This window comes from Egretta garzetta, unplaced genomic scaffold, assembly GCF_000687185.1.
Source record: "Egretta garzetta isolate BGI_Z169 unplaced genomic scaffold, ASM68718v1 scaffold55, whole genome shotgun sequence".
Taxonomy (NCBI): domain Eukaryota; kingdom Metazoa; phylum Chordata; class Aves; order Pelecaniformes; family Ardeidae; genus Egretta; species Egretta garzetta.
Window position 1 is genome coordinate 2,817,567 of NW_009259863.1, and position 25,186 is coordinate 2,842,752.

General features: G+C 38.4%; 1 protein-coding gene across 1 annotated transcript in view; it reads left to right on the forward strand.

Moving 5' to 3' along the window:
* Positions 1–25,186, forward strand: part of EYS (eyes shut homolog) — a 904,272-nt gene that overhangs the window by 355,378 nt on the left and 523,708 nt on the right. Inside the window, exons 21-24 of the mRNA XM_035895612.1 lie at positions 2,932–3,191; positions 13,803–13,899; positions 15,936–16,043; positions 16,708–16,853. Coding sequence (XP_035751505.1) covers positions 2,932–3,191; positions 13,803–13,899; positions 15,936–16,043; positions 16,708–16,853 — 611 coding nt within the window. The remainder of the gene's footprint in view (positions 1–2,931; positions 3,192–13,802; positions 13,900–15,935; positions 16,044–16,707; positions 16,854–25,186) is intronic.

Below are 25,186 nucleotides of genomic sequence, written 5' to 3' on the forward strand. Positions count from 1 at the left end.
GACCCAGGTGCAGGACCTTGCACTTGGCCTTGTTGAACGTCATGAGGTTCACACATTCTCACCTCTCCAGCCTGTCCAGGTCTCTCTGGATGACAATCGGTCTTTCTAACATGTCAACCACACCACTCAGCTTGGTGTCATCTGCAAACTTGATGAGCATACGCTCGATCTCGCTGTCAAAGTCATTGATGAATATATTAAACAGCAGTTGTCCCAATACAGATCCCTGAAGGACACCACTCATCACCGGTCTCCATCTGGACATCGAACCGTTGATCACTAGCCTCTGGATGTGACCATCCAACCAATTCCTTATCCACCGAACGGTCCACCCATCAAATCCATAGCTCTCCAATTTAGCGAGAAGGATGTTGAGGGGGACCGTGTCAAAGGCTTTGCAGAAGTCCAGATAGATGACATCCATTGGTTTTCCATTGTGTATTGATGCTGTCACTCCATCATAGAAAGCCACTAGGTTCGTCAGGCAGGACTTGCCCTTGGTGAAGCCATGCTGGCTATCTCAAATCACCTCCCTGGGTTCCATATGCCTTAGCGTAGCTTCTAGGAGGATCTGTTCCACGATCTTCCCAGGCACAGAGGCGAGGCTGACAGGTCGGTAGTTCCCAGGGCCTTCCTTTCTACCCTTTTTGAAAATGGACACAATGTTTCCCTTCTTCCAGTCCCCAAGGACTTCACCTGACTGCCATGACTTCAGATATCATGGAGAGTGGCTTGGTGACTACATCAGCCAATAACAGTTCTCATTAAGACAGAATGTTGTCTTGACTGGCCCTCGAGATGGAGACTTCTGTGTATTTTCTCCACATTTAATGAGGGCACCAGCAACTTCTTCGTGATACAGATAAGAGTACAGTAAAACTATGTTATTAACCGTGTCTTTTGCATTAATACCGATCCTTGCATATCAGTTGGTAGCTGACATGAAACCAGGGTAGAACTGGCTAGTTGTGTAGTGTAGATAATTGCTGTGTCAGTGATCCCCATCTGACATAATGTTCCCTGTGGTCATATAGAATAGTTTTGATAACTCAAGGGCAGTTGTGAAACTCATTAGGGAAAAGAAGGGAATGGAACATGTTTTATGTTTGCTTCTCTGCACCTCAGTTACACCCATAACAGTTGGACCAGTTAAGATTTGAACCCCGTTTTCCTAATATGAAGTGAAAGGCTCTTCCATTTAATGAGCTTTCTGTGCTACAAATGGAGCATAGACAAGGTACTGCATACCACTTTGGAGTAGTACATTAGTAGTAATTTATTCAGAACTTCATAAATTAAGTCAAGAAAAAAAAAGCAGCTGTAAAGCAATTAAGATCTAAAATACTTGTTCTGATCTATCGGGACAGTGTGTTTTACTATATCCAGTGTCAGTGATTTGGAGATACTTCATTTGTAATAGAGGCTCATACTTCTATAGATTGACTACTTAGGAAAAAAAGTAAGCAAGGCGCTGAGTAGTGGGTGCACTGTTATTCAGTGGGTATTGCCTCCAGGTACTAAATTGATGCTACCATGTATTGCAAAAGCAGGTATGTGTGTTCTGCTTAAATGCAGATTAACAAAACATGTTTATTTTAACCATATTTCCAAAAATGCTTTTTGGGTGCTATAGCTGATGAATGAGTCCTGAAATGTGATTTTTGTCATTGTTACTTGAAGAATGCCTGAATGCCTTTTGATGGTTACAACTATTTTTCTTCCCATGAAAAATATACAGTAACCTGATTTTTGAATCCTTATTGCTAGAATACTCAGGACTTTAAAATGATAGAGTTCCTTAGTAATACCCATTTCATTTCATATGACATGGAAATTGTACCCCACAAACCAATCACACAGAACATTAAAAATGTCAAACACTGTGTTTTAAAGGGGCTGAGTTTGCCTTCTGTGTGGCAAGCAATACCTGTGCCTTGTAGAACAGAACTACCTAACTGATTCTCTATCAAATGACCTATTTATTATTTAAGAATATTTTTTGATCAAATTAGAACTATTAAGCAGTATTTGAGTGGTTTAATGCCTGAAAACAGTATCAATCAAAACAGGTAAGAGCTGGTATAGTTAATCTTCCGTCTTGTCTCGTGTCCTGCAAAATAATTGCAAATACATGTTGAATTTAATTTTATCTCCAGTGAAAGTAACAAGAATGTGTACCCTTTAAAGTACATAGAGCCTTCTTTTAATGCAGCTAATGAGGACATTTTCTCTGCAAACTTTGAAATCATTAGCAGATTGTTACCTTTGAAGTTTTAGAACCTTATCATCATGTTCATGTTGTAAATAAAAACAGATATTTATCCAGTTCATTAAGATAGAGTCTTTACAACCAGATGTAACTTAGATTTTTGTCCAAGTTTTCTCTTCTGTATTGTCAATAACAGGTCTTCACAAGAGCATACAAAAACCAGAAACAACATTCTAAAGAGAGGATTCTTCTATCATTTATTGTGCTTTTGACCTCCTACCCTTCTTTCTTAAAAGTGTACTGAATGCTGCCTGGTGCATTTCATCGCAAACGCTGAAGTACCTAATTAGTAGTTTCACACATATGAGAAGATGTCTTTCTAATTCTAAAGCTTAAAAAAATTTACTATTCCACATTTGATAATTTGTGGTGGTGCTTCAGCTTAAAGAAGATCCACAGATGATCCTGTCAACATTAACTAAGTAAGGTGGTTCTCCAAGTGGATAAATCCTGTGATGTAGCATAAGGCATTTTGATTTTGCTTAAATAAATTGTGAGAGAACACCCCAAACTTTTATTCATAGTGCAGTCTGATAGAATTGGCAGAAAAAAAAAGCTGTGCACAGAAAAAGATTCTTGATTTTTTTTAATAGTTAGAACTGATTGGGCTAAGTTGTCAATTTGCATTCTTCTACCATGTCAACCTTTTTTTCCCCCCCCAGATGCACCTGCGCAGCAGGGTGGACAGGGCCAGACTGCAGTGAAGATATAAACGAATGTGATTCTGAACCATGCTTGAATGGAGCCACCTGTTACGAATCTGTTAAGCAGGGACAGTTTGTATGTATTTGTCCTCCATTTTATACTGGTGACTTCTGCCATCAGCGCTTCAGTCCCTGTGAGCTGCCTTACAATCCATGCATAAACAATTCAACCTGCTTGGCACAAGTCGATGGAAATCCAATGTGCATTTGCAAAACAGGTAAGAATTGGTGTAGTTAGTTTTTTCTGTTGGGCTGCAGAAAAGTTGCAAATATGTGTTGAATTGAATGCTCTCTCCAGTGGAAGCAAGAATGTATACCTTTCAAAGCACATAAAGCCTTCATGAATTACAGCAGGTCTATCAGTTAAGACTGGTAAGATAGCTGTCAGTTTGCCTACTATTAATTTCTAATAGTATTTATTAAATCTATGTCTGTTTAGATTCCAGCACTCAGAATTACTATTTCTGAGTCAATTGTTCAACGATATAAAGATAGACATACACCTGGCCAGCAGAGCTGACAGACTAAATTGACAAAACAGACAGGCAGAAATAGACAAAATATATGCAAACGGTTAAAAGTACAGAAATTGGAGCAAGTTGGAAATGGTTCCTCTTCCCGCTGAGCTGTCAGGAAGGCCTGGCACATCAGGGGAGTAATCTTCCCCTGCCTAATGGATAGAGCGGATTGCTCTCCCTGTGCACAACAAGCAAAATCACAACAGGTGCTGACAGCTTTCCTGGGCCATGGCTTAAAAGACACGATCTTTCCCTCGATGTACAAGAACTGTTAAGGTGGAACAGAGCAACAGATTAACTGTGCAGATCATCACTATGCAATTCTGCATAGGAATTGAAGAGTACATTAACTAATTAAAACTGTTGTGAAAATTTAAGTAGGGGGAGTACAATTACTGAATTTGGAATTCAGGCAGAATTTTGAAGTCATCGCTTTTATACCTATAAATGGTAGGGGTGGAGGGGTGTCTTAGGGACCAAGGATAGCAAATACATTCATTTCAGTGTAACACCACAATAGTATGTTTTTTTACTGAGCTGCAAGGATGTGGAGATAGATACCTAGAAGTCAGCAGTATTTATAGCTTGGGTTTTTTACTATCAAGGTAAAGGTTACCACAAGTTGCTGAATTAAAAAAAAGTCACTGGGAAGATATGCCAGTTGCTTATTGAAGCAGCTTTTAGAAAAGCTGCTTTTTAAAACCAGCTTTTAATACAATGTATTGATTTTGAAACCCTTTTCAGAAATGATCTGTAGAGAGACATGTAGTTCAAGTCTTGTCTTAACATTCCTCAGAGAAGTTGTCTTTTCAAAAGATTTTTGTGCACAGTTTCTCAAGAATCAAAAATACTTGCAGCCAAGATTTTCAGCGAACTTTGACGTAATCTTCAAAGATTCTTGAAGCTTACAGCTAGGAATCTTCAGGGGACTAGCAGGGGAGTTACGTGAACCAGTAACGTGCACTGCTAACAAACTTTGGAAAGTGGAAAACTCAGTATTGAAAAGGGGTAAAAGGCATAATTAATGAAATGAGTTAATCATTCATGCTAGGAGAAAAGCAACCTTTTATTCAGGACTCTTACCAAAAATGGAGAGACAGTAAAATACAGAAATTTAATTAAAAGCAGTTTAGGGAAATCTACTTTGGAGTTGTCATCTTTTCTTTTATTCTCATATTTTTGTCTGCCATGTGCCTCCCTTTCTCTCCCAGTAAGCCTGTCATTACAGATTGGGTAGTCACAGTGACATAGCTAGATTACTCAAAGATACCTGACTTAGTACCCAAGTGGCATGTTGATTAAACAACTTGCCAGTAGTTAACAGTCCAGTCATTAGAAGGTATGAATCTGGTTTAGCAAGAGTCACAAAATGTAGCTGTGCTTATCAAATTCTAAAGACTTTTATGTAGAAGACTGTATCTGAGATGGGTATGTTAGGACCAGAAATCATGCTATTGACTGTGGTAGTTACTTAAAAGAAAAAGAGAATATCCAGTGACTACAGGGAGCTAGGATTGGGATGCCATGCTAGGATAGACAAGACAAAAGCTGACAGAGTATAAATTGGGCACAGTCAAACTTGACATAAGATTTTAGCCTATGACAGAAATATTAGAGCAAATTGGTAGGGAGGTAATGAAGTCATGATTAGTTGTAGTATAAAGCAAAACTATGTATCTGTTGTTGTACGTTAGGGAGTTACAGTTGTCTGGTTTTGCTCTAAAGATTTTTAGAATTCTACAAATGATGTAAATTTAAAACTTCTTCTGACATGTCTGCCTTAGCTGTAGAGGTTTGCTTTCTGCAAGGGCATGGATTATAACATTCATAATGCAAAACTGGGCTCTGATATTGTAGATTATGAAACAACGTTAGGCCGTGAGTTTTAGTTGTCCGCACAAGCAAGTTGAACAGTTTAAAAAATTGTGATCGCTACAATTATATGCTGGTATATGAATAGTTCCAAGAATGTTGTAGGGTAGGCCATTGTTGCCAAAGTTTAGGAATTGCTGCGATAGAGCAAGTTTCCCAAGAATTGTACAGAAAACACCTCCTCTTACATACTTTGCCAGTAATTGATGATAAGCAAGGGTTTGATCAAGGCAATTGGGAGGAGATGGCTTTCTGAGCTATTACACTTACACCCAGCACTGAATCCTGCCATTAGTTTCTCCTGAAATGCTAGATACTAAATGCAAATGAAGCAGAAGAGGCGAGGACAACTTAGGGCAAATAGTAGAATGCTTTATTGCTTAATTTATCAACATGTGTTTCTGTTCTTAAAGTATTCCATTCTTGGAATTAATCTTAATAGAAATGAAAATTCAGTGTAACAGAAGAGAAAGGTAGGAAACATAGCAAAGCTATAGAATGTAAATAATGTTGAAATATTTGTAGCTGAGCCTGGGCAACTGTCATAAATTCCCTGGAGAATCTACATGCTAAAGATCCAAAGAGCAATTCAACTGCATACGTAAGTGAACTAGAGGGTAAATAAAGTAGAGGGTGAACATTAGACAATGCTGTTCTAGATAATGCCAAGCACAAAAGTCCTAGTTCTGGAAAGCCAACCCAAAGGGAAGACAAGACAGTTTGTTAAAAATAGTGCAGCTTTTTGAGAACAGTTGTGTTCCAAGAAAGAACAAATTACTGGAAAAGGTGTATTCAAAATAAAGGAAAACTATGAGAGGGCATGCAACTACAGTATGCAAGATCAGCTCTCTGGCTAGGACTGTTGAATAACCACAGGCCTACTTAATGATGAAATGGGAGACAAAAGGAAACAGTTATAACGGAGAAATGTGAAACCTGTGGAAGTACAGCCATATAAATATTACAGAGAATTAACAAGACAAAAAAATTATTTGCCAACATAAACTGTGGACAAGAAAACATCTAGTGTTTTTTTAATAGTGATTTATTCTTCTGCGAGAATTATTAGTAGATATATCTAGGAGCTAAAACAAGGCAAGGTTAGTAGGAACAGTAGATATAGTTGTTGCTGACATAAAGACCAGGAAGGGAAGGGAAGGACAAGCATGAGCATGGCGTCACACCCACTAGTGCTAGTGTTGAGTATGAGCACAAGGTTGTTGAATTCAGAGGGGTCTTAGATTTTCTACTTATAACAGAGGTAGAAACTAACCTTTTTAAAATTAGATGTAGATCTTCCTTCATTAGTCCAGTTAGTATCCTTAGTTGAGAATGCTTATGCAGTCTTCTTATTACAATAGAAGTAATATTCTGCTTACCTTCAGTTTTGTGATGGGAAAATTCTCAGGAAACATCTATGTAAATTCATTATATATTGCGTATATTTATATATATAGAGAGAGTGTTCTTACCAAAGCTTTACCTAGCCTGTTCAAAAATACAGGTTATTTGGTCAGCATTTGTTCTATGGCATTTTAGTGAGTTAGAATACTCAGAAGGGAAATTATATCAATGAAATAATGTATGTATTATTGAAACAAATACACCAGAAAGTCTGGATTAATTTGACCAGGTGTAAATGTCCACAGTATTACATTGAGGAGGTATACATACAGGTCCCCCTGTACTCCATTTACAGTCAATGAGGAAAAAGAGGCAGTTTTCTGAGGTTATTCATTTCACCCAAAAGGAGACATACAAAGTCAAGTGGGTAATGCTATAGAAATATTTATGTCACTCTGCTGACTACATAGGTAGCTTAGGACAATTTGCTCAGATGGTAGATGGGCTGAATTCCTTACCAGTTGCCTGGTTTATTATTTCTGTAGAGATTTATTTTTTTTTTTTTAATCTACATAGTTCTGGTAAGCACACAGTTTTAGAGAGGCATAAAACAAAAGAATGGAGAGCAGCGATTTGTGTCATTGTAGCACACAAGTAGTGAAAAGTTTTGTCATCGTCTTTGTGCTCATTGTATCTTTGAAGATGTAAAGCTAGAAGCTGAGAAGCTGAGAAACTGGTTTATGTAAGAGGAGTTGCATGGGTCATAAGGTTACAACCATCAGTTTTAGGGTGTAGGAAAATTAAGAGTCTTGTTCCAGGGAAAGTTGTCAGTGAGATCTAAGGAGGGTACTGTGTCATCTTAAGGAGAAACAGTAGCTACAGTCTGTACTGGAATTAGCTGTCCTATTTTTTTCTTTATCCTCCAAGTACTCTTTCCAGAAGCAAGACTTTACAGTTCCTTTCTTGATGCTTCAAGGTCATGTCTGAAGTCCTCGTTTTAAACAGTTCTTTCCAGGGCTTTCTCACCCCTTTTATCAGACTACTGTCAATTACTTTCTTGTGACACCTTCTTTTAATACCCTTTGTCCTAGCATGGTAATGATTATTTTTATTTGGTCTGCAGCATCTTACAGCTAGAAGCTTGAACTGAGAAAAGTATTTTTCAGCCCATGTCTCAAATAAGACTAAGTGAAAATTATCATAATGCACAACATTTATAATATCAAGCAGAACTCATAAGTACATGTTAAAGAACAGAAGTTACATAAATTGGGAGATTGCCATTGTTAGATTTGTGAGCCCTTCAGTGCCAGTTTCTTTTTCAGACACATGTATACATAATTTACAAGGGAAAATAGCCTTTTTACCATGTCTAGTATTTCTACGCATTTGATTTTGATAGGTGTACCTACCTATGTTACACTGAATAACCTAAATACTCATACTAATGATTATGGGGCTATTGTGATACCTCTGCTGCATGTAAATGTTGGTTCATAAATGGTTCACAGTAAGGAGACAATACAATCCACGATACTGTGCTGATGAGTAAAACAAGTCGAGAGCTTATGGGGAAAGAATCATGTTAGTCCTTTGTGTTACCTGCAGAGGTAAAACCTGTAATATTTTCTCTGCAGTGGAATAAGGAGATGAAAATGACCATAATTATAACAGCAGATGTGTAGCTTCTACACTCTGAATATTCCTTCACTTGGCAGCTCACAGAAGTCCCATAGATAGGCATGCAGTAGCCATTTCCCATATTTAAGAGAAACAGAAGGTACAATAAGATCTATCCCCTCTTAAGTAACAGCATTTAATGCTTCATCCTTTAACAGAAAAACTACCACAGGATGTTGGAACTTCTGTAAACTAAAATGATAATATTCTGTCTGCACATAAATTGCATGCAAATTTGAGCATGGGGTCACACCCACTAGTGCTAGTGTTGAGTATGAGCAGACTAGAGGTTGAGATTAGATGAGCTGCTTTTGTGGTATTCTCCATAGAACACAGGTATTTTTAGACCTCATATTATTAAAGTCACTTTCACGCTACTTGAACTGATAAAAATATACAGAAATAGAAGTAAATTGTGTAACACAGAGAATTGCAATGATTTTCAGTTGTTTTTTGCCTCCATTAATTTCTGAAAGTCTTGAAATTGCTATCTGTTGCTACAAAAACTGTTAGCATTTCCTAGAGACATTTCACTTCCTCAAAAACCCCTGTTCCTTTACCCTAAAATGACAAATGCATGTTTTAAATTGGGTACTGTCTCCCTATGGTTTAGAAAAAAAATATGGAGAAGCGGTAATACCAATGAGATTCTGTTTACATCTTCAGTTTCTCTAATGTGTCAGGAAAAAATACTATTAACAATGTTTGACAAATAAAAACCATTTGTTTGTTTGTCAGACTTTACAATGGCATTTGTCTAGCCTTTATATTCAATATTGGAAATTTTGAGCAGTTATCTGATGGTATTCTGTATTCACAGGTGTGTGTGTGTGTCATTTGCTCTTCTCCATTGATTAGATGCATCTTTTCATTTAGAAGTTCGGAATGGTTTGACCTGAGTTCAGAAAACTTTCAGTTCTTCCACATAAAATGCACTAAGGTCAAAAACTGCATTGTTAGTGTGTCACTCGGATTTGACATGTGGAACAGCTACCTTGTAAAGTATATGGCTGGAGAGCTACATCAAATCATTTACATGTGCTATTGATTTACAGTTTGCATCTTAAGTTTGACTGATTTGCAGTAGCAAAGGCAGCAAGTCATTGCATTTAAATGTGCGTATTACTTTCCTACATGTAGTTCTAAGTATTGCTACAGTAACAATACATTACAGCACCATGCATGTTTTCAGGCTTTCCAGTAATGTACCACTTTATGAAATAGTTTGCTTAAAATAAAAACTATTGTGTTCTATAATTCGAATGAATTAATTGCATTCACAGTATAAACTACAGATTAAGCATTGAAATTTTGTTGGCTGCATGATGTGAATGCTTTTTTACATATTGCAAATTTCTTTACAACTGAAAATTGTTTGTTTCAGTAGTATATCTGACATGTTAAACATTTTAAGTCAGTTTCTCCCCCATTGTCTTTTTTCTTTCCTCTTGCAACACATGAAATAATTTGGAAGCATGTCTACATTGCTGTAAAAATTGCATCCATACATTAATTATAGTTTTAAGTATCCCAGAAGGTCACAGCTATGTGTGGCAGCAGTTGTAGCTTATACAAAATAATCTCATGACCCTTTAAATTGTGTTTGACTATCATGTGAAATACAAGAATGATGTGAGTCCATGCATGTTAGACCCATGAGGTATCTCATAGCTTCAACAAGCACTGTGTAAGTAAACTACCAAGGTAATTCTTCCCTTAAACCAGTTCGTTAGGTATGAGCATTCTAAGTATTCTTTTGGATCTGAAAGTAGTGTGATTGGTGTCTGTCCCAAGTATAAAGTATGTTCATAAAATAAACATTTTACAAACATTGTAATCTTAACACTGTAGTATATGTTTTGAGGTTTAACCTCTGCTGTTTGTACAAGTGATGTGTGCAGTGTTAAACTTCCTTATTTTCCTATTTCACTCTGAGAACGTATATCAGGAGTGAATTAAAATTGGCTTGTTGGCATATGCTTTTATTGAAACATTGTTTGTACAAGCTTTGTAAGTTACAAATATACTACAGCACAGACATGCAGAAATTATGAATGAAATCAAGTTAAATACTGCTAATATTTTTCAGGTCCTTGTAAGCAGATTTGAGTGTTTCTAATGAACTTTTAGTTGAGAGCAGAAGTTTTTGCTGAAATCTTCTCTAAAAATTGCTAGCAAAGTTAAAAACTCCTTTAAAAAAGTCACTGCATGACTTTGAAGTTTTCATTGTGGATCAAAAAATCATCTAAATAGTTCCATGTAATGTTTAACAGTATATGTCATGACGAAGAAATTATTGATGGGGTTTTTTTTTTACTAGGAGGACTCAACGAATTTATGCCAGTTAAAAAAGGACAATATTCAATAGTAAATTGAACACATAGATTGCTTATTTCATAATGTAGTAGATAGCCAGTAAAATCTTTTGATGAAAATGTATTATTCTCCATTTGTAGGAATAACCGATAATGTAGCATGCCCACTGTGTGTTTACTTACTTTATGGCTTTTCAAGGTAGCTATAGTTTGCTGTGGGCTGGAAAAATGCATGCTACTGCAATCAAAAATGTGTCTAAATGGTGCCTTATGTATTCACTTCAGTACTATTTACTTCCAAAATACTATAAAACTTCCATAACCAAGTGAGGACAACAGGCAGAAGCAGAATGATGAATGCCTTCCATTTTCCTTTTTAGGTATTTTAATTTGACAACTGTAGTGTTTGGTTTTTTTAAAAAGATGCTTGCTCAGACTTTACATAATATCACAAAAGAATAAGAAGCTATTTCATGTAAGTTCTGTTAGTATTTTTTTTTAAGTTTTACTTTATGTTAGCTCCACACCCTTTTCTGATTATCTTATAAAACTAAAAACTGTCTATATATCTTTGAGTTATTTATAATATGACACAGGTTCGCTTTCTTTTTCAGTGTACTGCTTTTCAGTGAAGTCCCATTTCCCCTGACCATTGACGTAGCCTTCTACCCTGTAACAAAGCCTAGTCTCAGAATGGCAGACATTACAAATAAATGAGAAGTCACAGATGAAGAAGTTGCCTACAAATGTCCTGTGGTCCTGGTCTCTCACATTCACGATGCCCTCCAGTTTCTTTATCAAAATAGAGTTAGAGAAACTTGTTATCATCTTTTCTGCTCTTACTCAGTGGCACTGGGGTGGCATGTGTAACAAGAACAACTCCGGGGGGGGCGGAGGGAGAGAGGGGGGGAGAGAGAGAGAGACTGCTGTCTACTTTATGTAGCCAGGTCTAGTACTGAACATTGAACTAGCATGCCGCACCCAAGTTTTCCTTAATCAAACTTCAGGCAAATATAGATGGAGGGTTAAGTTGCAGTATTAAGATGCACATCACATACTACAGATAAGTACTTGGATCAATCACGCTGGTTCTGGCCCATTTGCAAATAATAAACTAAACCATTCAGAATATAACAAGGTTGCCTATGCTGAGGGAACTACTTCAAAGCAGTACACTGGGACAGAGAACATTTGTCCCCTATAATGGCTTTTTACAAAGTTTTTGTCAAATGTCATACAAGTAGAAAATAAATGAGGGTATCGCTTCACACTCGAAGATATTTCTGAAGAGTAACACCGTAAGGGTATAAGTGACTATAATTGAGGGGTTAATTTGAGATACATTCCAGGCTTTATTTTCCAGCTTTGTAGCAGACACTGCTGTGAAACCTTTAGCAAATATTCAAGACTTGTTTCAGTCAGGTCTGGCCAGGAAAGGTTTTGAACAGAAAAAAATCCTGGTAAGAAGAAAATACCAACTGCTTCAATGTGGGCTGATGTTTAGATCATACATTGGAGTGCCCAGCAGAGGTTTTGCTCCAGAGCTTTCCCTGCAACTCTGACCAAACCACTTAATTTTTCCAGTAATGTTTTTCTCTATATAAAAATAAGCCATACTGTTCTGTGATCTTTCATGATTTCCCCACTTTCATGAAGTACTTTGAAAACTGCTAAAAGTCATTACTATTCTTATTTCAGTATCTAAAAAAGTACTGATAGCAATTTTTACTTGTTCTAGTAGAGAATCGAGTAAAGCCTTCATCATATTTATAATATACACTGAATTTCAGTGGCTGTTTTTATAATTGTTTTAATGTAATTTAGATATCTAAATGGTGTTCAAAAGCACTTTGGTGAACAACATAAATGCTCTTTAGTCAGTCTGCTATCGGGGTGGTATTTATTATAGTCACTACAGTTCATTGTTCATTGCTACATCAATTGAAACATACATATTCAATTTGTGCAAAATTCAACTAAGCAGCTACAGTTTATCCACTGTATATAATTTTAACACAAATATGTACTTAGTAGAACTTTTACTTATGTGGAACTTGTAAGACATAGTGTGCTGTCTAAGAGCAAAAGTGGTATTCTTGTATCACTGAACAATCTCTTCTCTTTAGCATATATTCTGAGATGTTTACACAGGTTATGCAAATAAGATCTTGATGACAGTTTTTCTTAATTCAAATATTAATTTAAATATTAAAACCAGTTAAATGTTTTTTCTCTTCTACTGGCTGCTGTGAATAAATGTAGTGTCTCTAACTTCCATTGTGCTCTGTAATATATTAATTATTTAATTAGCTTTTAGTTTTTTATATTGTCCCACACTCCCTGAGAAAGCTTTTCAGTCCTTTAAAATGGGTTATATTTCCCTTGTGTATTTAGCCAGATGCTCTATCCAAATCAGTTCTCTCTGATTCGTTAAAGTATGTTAGGACTTCTTATACTCTCCGGAAATGAACTTGTTGAGAACTTGTTGAAGCTAAGGAACAAAAGTAACGGGAGAAAGTTCTTCTAGGATTGCATTCACTTGCTGCCCCTCATCTTGGAGTCAGAGAGCGGTGAGGGCTGGCTGCATCAGAAGCAAAAGTAAGCCAGGAGTCTTATCAAGCCTGCCAGGGCAGGGACCTCACTGCCAAGGGTCCTGTCTGATAGTATCTGAATGAGGCAAGCAGGGCAGGTCCAATGACAGTGCCCAGGATCAGCACAGTATGCCAGGTCACCAGTCAGGCCTCCAGGGAATGGGGCAGGTCCAAGGTCAAGCCAGGGAGGTAGTCTGAAGACTAAAATCAGCATCCAGATAAACAGGTATATGGCTAGGCTTGTGCATGGCTGCAACACAGGTCAGTCAGATACCAAGGGCAAAGGACATCAGCTCAGTTGCTCCCAGGAGAAGGGGTGGTCACCACTGATGCTTCTCTTAGCTCTTTCTTGAATAGCTTCAAGGGCAGCTGAGGTTTCTCAGGCCTGCCACTTGCGCTAAGTTGGTCCTGAGCTCAGGCAGCCAAACCTCCAAGAGGATCTGTGACCCTTATATTCACATTATGTAGTAGAATTCACTCATTCACAGTTAATATAATCTGTATTTCAGGATTTGAAGGTACTTACTGTGAAGTTAACAGTGATGAATGCATTTCCAATCCATGCCAGAATGAAGGTCTCTGTGTGGACGGGGTTAACCATTACAGGTGAGGAAAACTGTTTGAACGGCAGATACTCAGTATGCTACATGGATGTTTACCATCTAGCTGTTGTTTTGGAACTTTGCCTGTATTATGTTTGCTGTCTTTCAGTGAGGTAATATGTCTTTTTTTTGTGATGTTTGACACTGTTACATTACATTCAAAATCTTTTTGTGGGCAAAAAGACATACATGTACACCGTAAATGTGGACCCAAGAATCTATTGTAGGGTTAATTAAAATCTGAATAATCTAATAAAAATATAACAGTTGTTACTAGTCTAGTTACAATAATACTAATAGTCTAAGTTAATAGAAAACAGCTTCATGAACAATATAGTTATAATTGTTCCATAAGAAATTTTGCAATTATTTGTCTGTAGTCTTTTGTTCTGACAACCATCACAATATCTGTCTGGGTCCTTTGATGAGTGATTTCAGTCTCCCTCAAGAAGAACTGGCAGTGTTACTACAAGTCACCAGTGGTGGGAAGGCATTGGCAGGAGAAGTGTAATGTTTATGGTGGGGGTTTTGTCATATTCAGTCTTAGGCCTTCTCGGAGCTATTTTTATATGTTACCTTACCAAAATTTACTTTCTTTGCACTATTTACCAGCTTCCCCAGCCCACACGGACACAGTGAACAGAGTTCAATCCAGTTGGTGGCCAGTCACAAATGGTGTTCCTCAGGGCTCAGTTTTGGGCCCAGTTCTGTTTAATATCTTTATCAGTGATCTGGATGAGGGGATTGAGTGCACCCTCTGTAAGTTTGCAGATGACACCAAGTTGGGTGCTAGTGTTGATCTGCTTGAGGGGCAGAGGGCTCTGCAGATAGATCTGGAAAGGCTGGATCCATGGGCCGAGGCCAACTATATGAGGTTCTACCCGGCTCCTGCACTTGGGTCACAACAACCCCATGCAACGCTACAGGCATGTGGAAGAGTAGCTGGAAAGCTTCCCAGCAAAAAAGGACCTGGTGGTGCTGGTAGACAGCTGATTCAGTATGAGCCAGCAGTGTGCGCAGGTGGCCAAGGCGGCCAGCAGCACCCTGGCTTGTATCAGGAATAGTGTGGCCAGCAGAACTAGGGAAGTAATTGTCCTCCTGTACTCGGTGCTGCTAAGGCTGCACCTCTAATACTATGTTCATTTTTTGAGCCCTCACTACAAGAAGGACATTAAGGTGCTGGAGCGTGTCCAAAGAAGGGCAATGAATGTGTTGAAGGGTCTGGAGCACAAGTCTTCTGAGGAGCAACTGAGGGAACTGGGGTTGTTTAGCCTGGAGAAAAGGAGGCTGAGGGGAGACCTTATTGCCCTCTACAGCTACCTGAAAGGAGGTTGTAGGGAGGTGGGTGTTGGTCTCTTCTCACAGTTGATGGGCAATAGGGCGAGGGGAAATGGCAGCAAGTTGTTCAGGGTAGGTTTAGGTTGGACATTAAGAAAAAATTCTTCACCGAAGGGTTGTAAAGCATTGGAACAGGCTTCGCATGGAAGTGGTGGATTCCCCATACCTGGAGGTGTTCAAAAGATGGGGAGAGGAGGTGATTAGGGACGTGGTTTAGTGGTGGGATGGCAGGGTTTGGGTAACAGTTAGACTTCATGATCTTAAAGGTCTTTTCCAACCTAAACAATTCTGTGATTCTGTGACACAAAAGGCTTTAGCTTGTGATTATCCCGCTGTGTCACACCCTCACCATAGGTGCTATTCCCAGAGCTGAAGCTAAAGCATGAGAGGCAGCAGTCAGTTGGCTCTGGGGCAGGTGTCAAAACAAATGAAAACCAGCTCAGGCCAAGGCAAGTTCTGAGCCTTTGTACAGTGGGGTCAGCACAAAGCCTGTGGCCTGCAACTAATAATGGCAAAAATCTTAACTTCCTGGGCTGCAGTCACTGTACTTGTGAAGCTGGCTAAAATACAGCACTTTGTAATGATCACAAAAAAATGCAATTTTGGAACCACCTAATTTGTACCTCACAAAATCTTCCACATTTTTTCCGGAATCTTTTTACATTAAACTAAAAAGTAATCCAGTGACATCCATTTTGCTAGGTGCTCCTGCCAACATGGCTTTACTGGGACACTATGTGAAGTGGAGATTAATGAATGCTTATCAAGACCCTGCAAAAACAATGGAACTTGCCTGGATTTTGTAAACAGGTTAGTTACTACTAAATGAAAAGCAATTCCCTGATTTCCTTATGTGTGAAGTCTGCTTGGTGCCTTGCAGTTTGGATGGGACCTTTGGCATATGACAGGGATTCTGTATTAAAATGAGGTAGGCAAATGCTGCTGACCCAGCTGTTTGTTTATGTGACCTGAGAGGAAAATAGAAAAAAAACTGTCTTCAGTACAATTAATTCTTTACCTTTTTTTTTTCTTCTCTTTTTAATTTGGAATATGAGTGAAATAGAGGAAAACTGATCTTCAGTTAGATTGCTACATCTCTCTTTGCAGCTTCCAACAATGACCTTTTCTAATGCAAGTGTTTACTAAAAGTTAAGTGTAAGCAAGAGAAAAATTTATTGTTCCACAACACTCTACAGTTATTCAGAGACTTGTGTCAAAAGAACATTAGTCCTTAAATCATTCCTTATACCTTCAGCTAAAATTACTGTGCACAATTTTCCTACTAATTTAAAAAAGAGTAAATCGCTCTGCTTGCTTCAGAAACATGGAAATGAGAAAAGTCTGTTAATTATTTTCATATGGATGATGATTAGGGATACCATCTTGACAGCAGGATATACATATAGCTTCAGAATATTGAAATAGGTCATGTTGTTTACTTCTGTTGACTTACCTGATTTTCCCTTTTCTGAAGATTCATCTGTAGTTGTCCACCTGGATACTATGGGTCTCTGTGTGAGATGGATGTAAATGAGTGCGAAAATTTGCCTTGCTTGCATGGAGGAAGCTGCATCAACAGGCTTGGAGGCTATCAGTGTTTCTGTCCTCCTGGATTCACAGGTATGGTACGCTCTCTACCACAGTGGCTGGCTGTTACACACGTTTTACAGGTTTTTAATTTTATAGCAATGGCCTCAACTAAATCAAGGGATCACCTGCTTATTGGAGGATAAATCAATATTGATACAAATAGAACTTTGATCTAGTTCTTACTAAGTAGCTCAAGATATTATTTATTGAGTAGAGATGTAGCAAAATTTTTGTTAGGTGATGTTGACATTTATTTAAATTATCTGCATGCTGCAGAACAAGTAGTTCATTGATACATCCAGCTGAAGCAACTTGAAAACACATGGGGTCATATGACTGTTTGCAGAAATGTTTATAGTTGTCTGCCTCAAGTTGTATCATTTCTGCATTTTTTCTGCGTAAAATGTTATTTCCTACCCATTCCAGCTTGTAATGAATACAACATAATTCATAAGATTAGAAAGGAAGCAATTTGCATCCACTGAACTGAGAGGAATGTAATTTCACCACAGAACAAAGAACAAGGACGGTTTTGGGAATATCTGTGTAGCTGGTATATCCTTCTTCCATTCACCGCGAACTTCAGTCCACATACCGCTTATTCAGTGTTCTTCAATATATTATCCTTGACATTTCAGCAAAAATTGGAAAAATCTATACAATTGTTTTGCCTAAAACTTTAAAAGCTCTTTTTTTCCCCCCTTGGTATTTTCTTCAGAAGGGCTGTGTTCTGAATAATACTTCTTGGATATCACAGAAACTTTGGTTCATTAGGCAGTGGTGCTGCAGATTTATAATTTTAACTAATAGATGTTAGAACAGTTGTCTTCACCTTTATGTATATGTTTCTGTAAGAATGCCCACTTATATTCATAAAAGACAAGATACCTGCCCCTGAAGGCTTATGAGACTCTAATAAAGGAATAAGCAGTCTGCAGATGTGCTTTCCTTTTATGATTCTTCATTATTGACTAAGCAGCTTGACTTGAGTTCTTTTCCCTAACATATTTAACCAACAAAGACAGGATGTTGGGGTTTGTTGGATTTTTATTGTGAGGGTTTTTTTAATCAGCTCTAGTAGTTGTTTAATATTAAAGTAGTTATTTACTGGTACAATTATTTTAGTGTATTGACAAGAATAGCTATGTGCTATTTAGTGTTAGTTATTTACTAATAGGGTTGGTGTGATAATCCAGGTGTCTATTAAGCACTGAAATATTACTCAATGATTAGTGATAGATAGCCCATCACTTAATTATAACCAGTGATTTTTTGCCCCCCCCCCAAGTGACACTGTTTGGGCATCCCCTGTGCAAGTACCAGTTAGATTAAGTCTGAAGGAATGATTCATCCAATACAAAGTGTTTGGTGTAGCAGTTAAACTAAGGCTTTGAAACACAGTTCCACTGTTAGCAGGCCCAGACATGAGTGAAAGTAATCTGGTTTTGAAGCGAGGTCTTTTCAGAGCCAGACATTGCTTTTGGGGATTATGAAGCAAAAGAACGTGTGTCAAGTGTATGGCAAACAATACAGAACTGTAACATAGTTCTCTTACAGAGGTTTTGAAAACTTTCTAGCAATTACAAATCAAGTAGCTAGTAGCTGATTTTTTTATATTCAGTCTAACAAATTCTTTTTGGTTTTATGTTACAAAACTACAGAAAAGGTAATTGTACTGTTTGAGAGTACCAAGCTTTGGACTTATAAATACTGAAAACTACAAAAAGCTAGTATATTAGTATATAATTACTGAATTTATAACAGTATAACAAAAAAGTAGTTTATTTAACTCTGAGAGATAGCTGTATTTCCACTGTCATCTTCAGTAATTTCATAAATTTAGGAACAGCCTTTTTTTTTTGGTCAGAGACAAGGCACCTTTAAAGATACTTAACAGCATGTATTGATTTCAATTATCATTTGAATTTCAAAAATGGTTTAATATACTTACACAGAGGAAACATCAATCATAGACTATAATTATTAAAATATTACAGATGTATAGATTTGAATGGAAACGGGAAACAAATTACAATACATTAAATGGTTTAGGCCAAATTATGTTACTATATTTCATTTTCTTTATAAAAACTTATTTTAAAAGTATTAACTTCCATCAAACATTTTGAATGGTTTTTCTGGTTATCATGTAACTTAGAGAAGGCAGTCTTAGACACTGATATCTGCTCTGTAAGCTCTGAAATGTTGGTAGCTTATGTATGTCTTTAAATTTTAAGTTTTCTATAAATTTATCTTACTTGGTATTTATATTCCGTTCATAATTTTATGTCATTTTAAATAGCTGTTTAACAAAAATACATCAAAAATAAGGTATTAAAATATGAGTTTGTCATGGTTTAACCCGGCTGGCAACTAAGCACCACACAGCTGCTTGCTCACTCCCCCCTCCCTCAGTGGAATGGGGGAGAGAATCGGGAAGGAAAAAAAAGGTTAGAGCCGTAGGCTGAGATAAAGACAGTTTAATAAGAGAAAATAATAATAGTAATAATGAGAATAGTAACAGAATATACAGAATATACAAAACAAATGATGCACAATGCACTTGCTCACCGCCCGCCAACCGATGCCCAGCCAGTCCTGAGCAGCGATCACTCCCCAAGCTGCAATCAGTCCCGAGCAGCGATCACTCTCCCTGCAACCGACCGACCAACAAACTCCCCCCGAGCATGACATTATATGGTATGGAATAGCCCTTTGGTCAGTTTGGGTTAGCTGTGCTAGCTGTGCTGTACTCCCAGCTAGTTCCGCTAGGTACTCTTTATGACATAAGATCTGATCATTCCAGCTCTATCAGCTACTGCTGTTCTTTTACTTGTATTTGCTCTTTAGCAGCTGTATATATACAGTATACAACATCCTTGTTGCCCAAAAAATCTTTGTAAACAGATGGATGTTGTTCCTTCAGATCTATGACTTCGGCATACTACAGCTACAAACTATCTCTTTACATTAGTTTGACCTCTCACTTCCAAACACAGAGCAACATCATTAATTTTTCCTAGTTTTATACTCCATTGCAAAAAATACCAATTTATTTGAAATAGCATTAAACTTTCATGTTGAAAGACACAGGCCTGGAAAACTATTTTTGGTGTTTAGGCACCACAGAGAAGCTTAACAGTATCATAGCATAGAGTCTCTAGGTAACAAGTTAACCTACAAAATTCTGTGAACTCTTCTAATTCCCCAGTCTGATCGTTCTTGTTCTGTACCTCCCATCTTTACATGAGAAAAGCCTATCCTGGTTTATAGACTTAACTGTGAAAAAACCCATGGCCAAAAGTCCTAATTAGAATAGCTCTTTATTCAAGATCACAGTTGTTATTCCTTATTGTTTGTATGCCGGTGGTACTGGAGTATTAGATATAACAACATAAAACTGAAATGCACCTCCTGAGTCACTGAATCTAAAACCTGTTTTATCTAAATAGTCAGCCATTTATTGGCTGGAGTGATGAATTTTAATGGTTGTAACATGAACTATTGAATTTGTACTGCAAATGTTGGAAAGAAACAAGCAACTCTAAACATTATGCTTTGTAATGTGCCAAGTATGAGACTTAATGTACGTAGAGGATAGATCTTTTGAGTAAGAAAACACCATGCTTACACAGTCATCTTTTAGCACTAAGATACCCTTTTAAATCTGTCTTACTCGGGGACTGTTTTTCTCTGTATGATTCCAGAATCCCTTGATTTCATAAATGTTACTGTAAATACAGGAAATTTGCTCATGATGGAAGGAAACTGAAGGAGAATCAAAGGCTATATCAGATTTAATTTTGGCTTAGTAGGTTACTAAACCTTTGTTAGAGAATCTGAAGATACAGTGCAAGCAAGTGGAACTCATGACTGTGGAATTATAAATTAAATGGAACATAACGAGGAATTTAAAATTAAAAACAAAATAAGGAAATACAATCAGTGAGTATAGCTGTATCTCCATTATCCAAATCAATGTGATGTTGCATTCTGAATGAGCACTGGTACACAACTATGTGAATAATAAAACAAGAAAAAATAAACTGAGTTTGATCTTAGAAAACTGTTACTTAAAACACTAATATTACTTTCTCTTCAGCTGTGCAATATAACATCTTAAAAGGAGTAAGTAATTAAACATAATGTATTATGATCACTTACCTTGAAGGTTGTTTTCATGATTGAGGTGTTACTCACTTCTTTATAAGTCTTACCATCTGAACAACCTTACGTCAAAGTATAATCCAGATGATTCAGACATGCCTCAAGTGAAATATTTTTCATGTTCATAAAGAATTTACTTTATATTAAAGTATAAACCATAAGTGTCTGGGTCACCAAGTCTGCTGCAAAACGGATTTAATAAGGATAGAAGTTTTTTGCCTGTAGAATTCTGTTTGATAATTCTAATAGCTTCATTTGAAAACACTCTAGGATTATCAAGTCATTAGTGCCTTCTTGACAGTCTTGGTAATTCTTATATCTTTATTTTCTGATTTTCTTGGTTCGAGGTTAACTAAATGATTCTAAGATCTCTTGCAAAGGCTAAAAGTTTTTTCTTAAAATGTGTTGGGTTGACCTTGGTCAGCTGCCAGATGCTCACCCAGCTGCTCTTTCAGTGCCCCTCATCAACAGGAGAGAAGAAGAAAATAAAGATGAAAAAAACTCATGGGTCGAGATAAGGACAGGGAGATCATTTACCAGTTACTGTGGGAAAAACAGACTCCACTGGGGGGAAAACATATGTTTTATTGCCAATTAAAACAGATTTTTGGATGGTAAGAAATAAATACAAAAGAAATCAAACCCCGCCCAAACCCCGCCCCCCCCGCCCTGTTCACTGGCTCAGTTTCATTCCCAACCTCTTTGCTTCCCCTCCCCAAGCAGCACAGGGAGATGGAGAATGGGAGGTTACGGTCAACTCATAACAGCTCCTCTCTGCTGATGCCTCCTCCTCACACTTTTCCCCTACTCCTGCATAGGTCCTCTCCCTGGGCTGTAGTCCTTCAAGATACACCTGCTTCAGTATGGTCTCTTCATAGCCCACAGTTCCTTCAGGAAATAACCACCAGCGCCAGCATGGGTCCTCCATGGGCTGTAGCGTTGATAGCCTGCTTGTGTCAGGAGTGCTTTCCACAGGCTGCAGGGGAATACCTGCTCCACTGTGGTCACCTCCAAGGGCTGCAGGGAAATCTCTGCTCTGGCACCTGGAGCATCTCTTCTTTCTCCTTCTCTGACCCTGATGCTCACAAGATTGTTTCTCACTTGCCATCTTCTCACTGCCTATGCAGTGTTTTGCCCTTCCTTAGAGATATTTTCACAGAGGCACCACCATCTTGGCTGAAGGGCTCAGCTGTGTCTCACAGTCGGTCCATTTGAGCCAGCTGGAACCATGTGTGTCCAGCATGGGGCAGCCCCTGGTCTATTCTCACAGAAACTGCTTTGCAGCTCGCCACCCTGCCAACACCTTGACATCTCCACCCAACACTCAAAATAAAATTTCAGTGGCTAAAATAGTATGTGTATTAAACTGAGTTATATAAATTAAAACAGAAGGAAACTACGAAAAGGAAAAAGACTCATGGGTCGAGATAAGGACAGGGAGATCATTTACCAGTTACTGTGGGAAAAACAGACTCCACTGGGGGGAAAACATATGTTTTATTGCCAATTAAAACAGATTTTTGGATGGTAAGAAATAAATACAAAAGAAATCAAACTCTCTGCTGATGCCTCCTCCTCACACTTTTCCCCTACTCCTGCATGGGTCCTCTCCCTGGGCTGTAGTCCTTCAAGATACACCTGCTTCAGTATGGTCTCTTCATAGCCCACAGTTCCTTCAGGAAATAACCACCAGCGCCAGCATGGGTCCTCCATGGGCTGTAGCGTTGATAGCCTGCTTGTGTCAGGAGTGCTTTCCACAGGCTGCAGGGGAATACCTGCTCCACTGTGGTCACCTCCAAGGGCTGCAGGGAAATCTCTGCTCTGGCACCTGGAGCATCTCTTCTTTCTCCTTCTCTGACCCTGATGCTCACAAGATTGTTTCTCACTTGCCATCTTCTCACTGCCTATGCAGTGTTTTGCCCTTCCTTAGAGATGTTTTCACAGAGGCACCACCATCTTGGCTGAAGGGCTCAGCTGTGTCTCACAGTCGGTCCATTGGAGCCAGCTGGAACCATGTGTGTCCAGCATGGGGCAGCCCCTGGTCTCTTCTCACAGAAACTGCTTTGCAGCTCGCCACCCTGCCAACACCTTGACATCTCCACCCAACACTCAAAATAAAATTTCAGTGGCTAAAATAGGATGTGTATTAAACTGAGTTATATAAATTAAAACTTCTGATTCAAACTGCTTATTGTTGGACATCTGATCCAAAAGATGCCTAAAAATGACCAGGTACCATGAAATCACTTTTTTCTGTGAAGGTTCAATCATTATTTCTGCAGAGCACTAATTATTCCTTAATTCTAAATAGCTGTTCTCTTAATCTCAGACCTACCCTTACTGTCTTATCTTCTTTATATGATCAATACAGACTGACATTTGAAAGTGACTAAGGGTGCACTTAGGTTTCACGTTAAACCAAGTCAAAACCTTGGCTTAAATAACCTTGGCTTAAATCTTGTATTTTATCTTTAATTCCAGCTCTGAGCCCCAGCATTCCTTATCCTGGGCCTCAGAACCTGCAGTTCATCTTGTCTGCGTGGCAATGAAAACTCTGCTCTGCTTTTTATACAACAGACTGACCTAACAAAACAGTCCCACAAGATCTAATCAATGAAAACGGGGAGAAGTTTTCATTATCTTTTTGACCTTCCCAGGTACTTCTACAGCTTCGTACTGCTAGCCAACTCTGGCAGTGATTGCATCTGCACTCCTCAAACCTCTCTCTGTATTTCTTGCTATTGATATCCAGAGGAAGAAGAGCAACTACACTACTAACTGAAGTGACTATTTTATTTACAGTCAGAGGGGAGGAATTTCATGTTATGCTCCCTGAGATGTCAAAGCAAGATGCAGCTTACATATCAAGAGAGGCCAAAACTGATTGGCATGCCAAGAACAAATTTAGCACGGCAGAACTGAGTTTCTGTACTAAATGTAGTGGAGGTAGTGGTGTCTGTCTTTTAGTTTAATGATGAGAGCATTCACATAAATTTTGGGAATTTCGGGTTCAGTTAACACACCATCATAAAGGGGCAGATTTACTTTATGCATTTTCCTTTGAAGTGCTAATAATGTCCAGAAGGAGGGGGCACTTTTGCTGTACTTGGTGAGCTTCAACACCATTCAGCAAAGCTTTCCTGGGCCAGAAAGAACACAGAAAAGTGAAGTGTAACCTCACTGATTATTTGGCTTGAAGTGCTGAGTCTATACTGCTAGTTCCCTCTCCTTCTCCTTAGAGCCAAGGTCAGGACATAAAAATTCTTTTTCCTCTCAAAGTGACTTACCATCTACTAACTAGAGTCTTAAGCCATACTTCAACCAATTAAACCTTAGTCGGGTAGCAGCTTTGTTCCAATTACTGCTAATCCTTGTTCAAGGAAAAGAGTGGTCAAGAAGGCATAGCAGAAGGCCAGCAAGGCTGAATAGGAAACACCTAACTGAGCTCAGATGCAGAAAAGAAGGGCACATCTGGTGGAAGGAGCAGGGATGAACTATTTAGGAGGAATATGTAGCTGTTGCCCAGATGTTCAGAGTTGAAATTAGGAAAGAAAAAGCTCAGCTGGAGCCGAGTATGGAGAATGATGTGCAAAGCCACAAGAAGGCCTTGTATATGTACACTGGCAGTAAAAGGAGGGCCAATAAAAAAGTGGGCCTGGTTCTTAGTGGGGAGGGGGACTTAGTGACAAAAGATGTGAAAGAGTCTGAGGTACTCAAAGTTGTCTTTCTTTCGGGGTTTACTACTAACGTCCGGTCTAAAGCCTCCCAGGTTTCCGAGCCTAGTGGGAGAGTTGAGGGTACTCCTCTTTTAACAAGCCTTCTGGTAGAGTATGATCCATAAACCATAACCCTCTGAGCCCAGGCAGCCAGCCGGCTTTTTAGATAGCCAGTTGTCCACCCTTTCAGACTCTTAATGTCATAACTTGGGTATAGGAATATTGTGGGAGATAGTGTCAAAGCCATGCTAAAAACAAGGTATGTGACATCCACTGCTATCTAGTAATTTCATTATAAAAGGCAATCAGATTGTTCAGGCATGATTTTCCCTTGATAAACCTATAGAATCACAGAATGGTTTGGGTTGGAAGGGAACTGTAAAGGTCATCTAGTCCAGCCTCGTACAGTGAGGCAGGAACACCTTCCAGTAGACCAGGTTGCTCAAAGCCCCATCCAGCCTGGCCTTGAACACCTCAAGG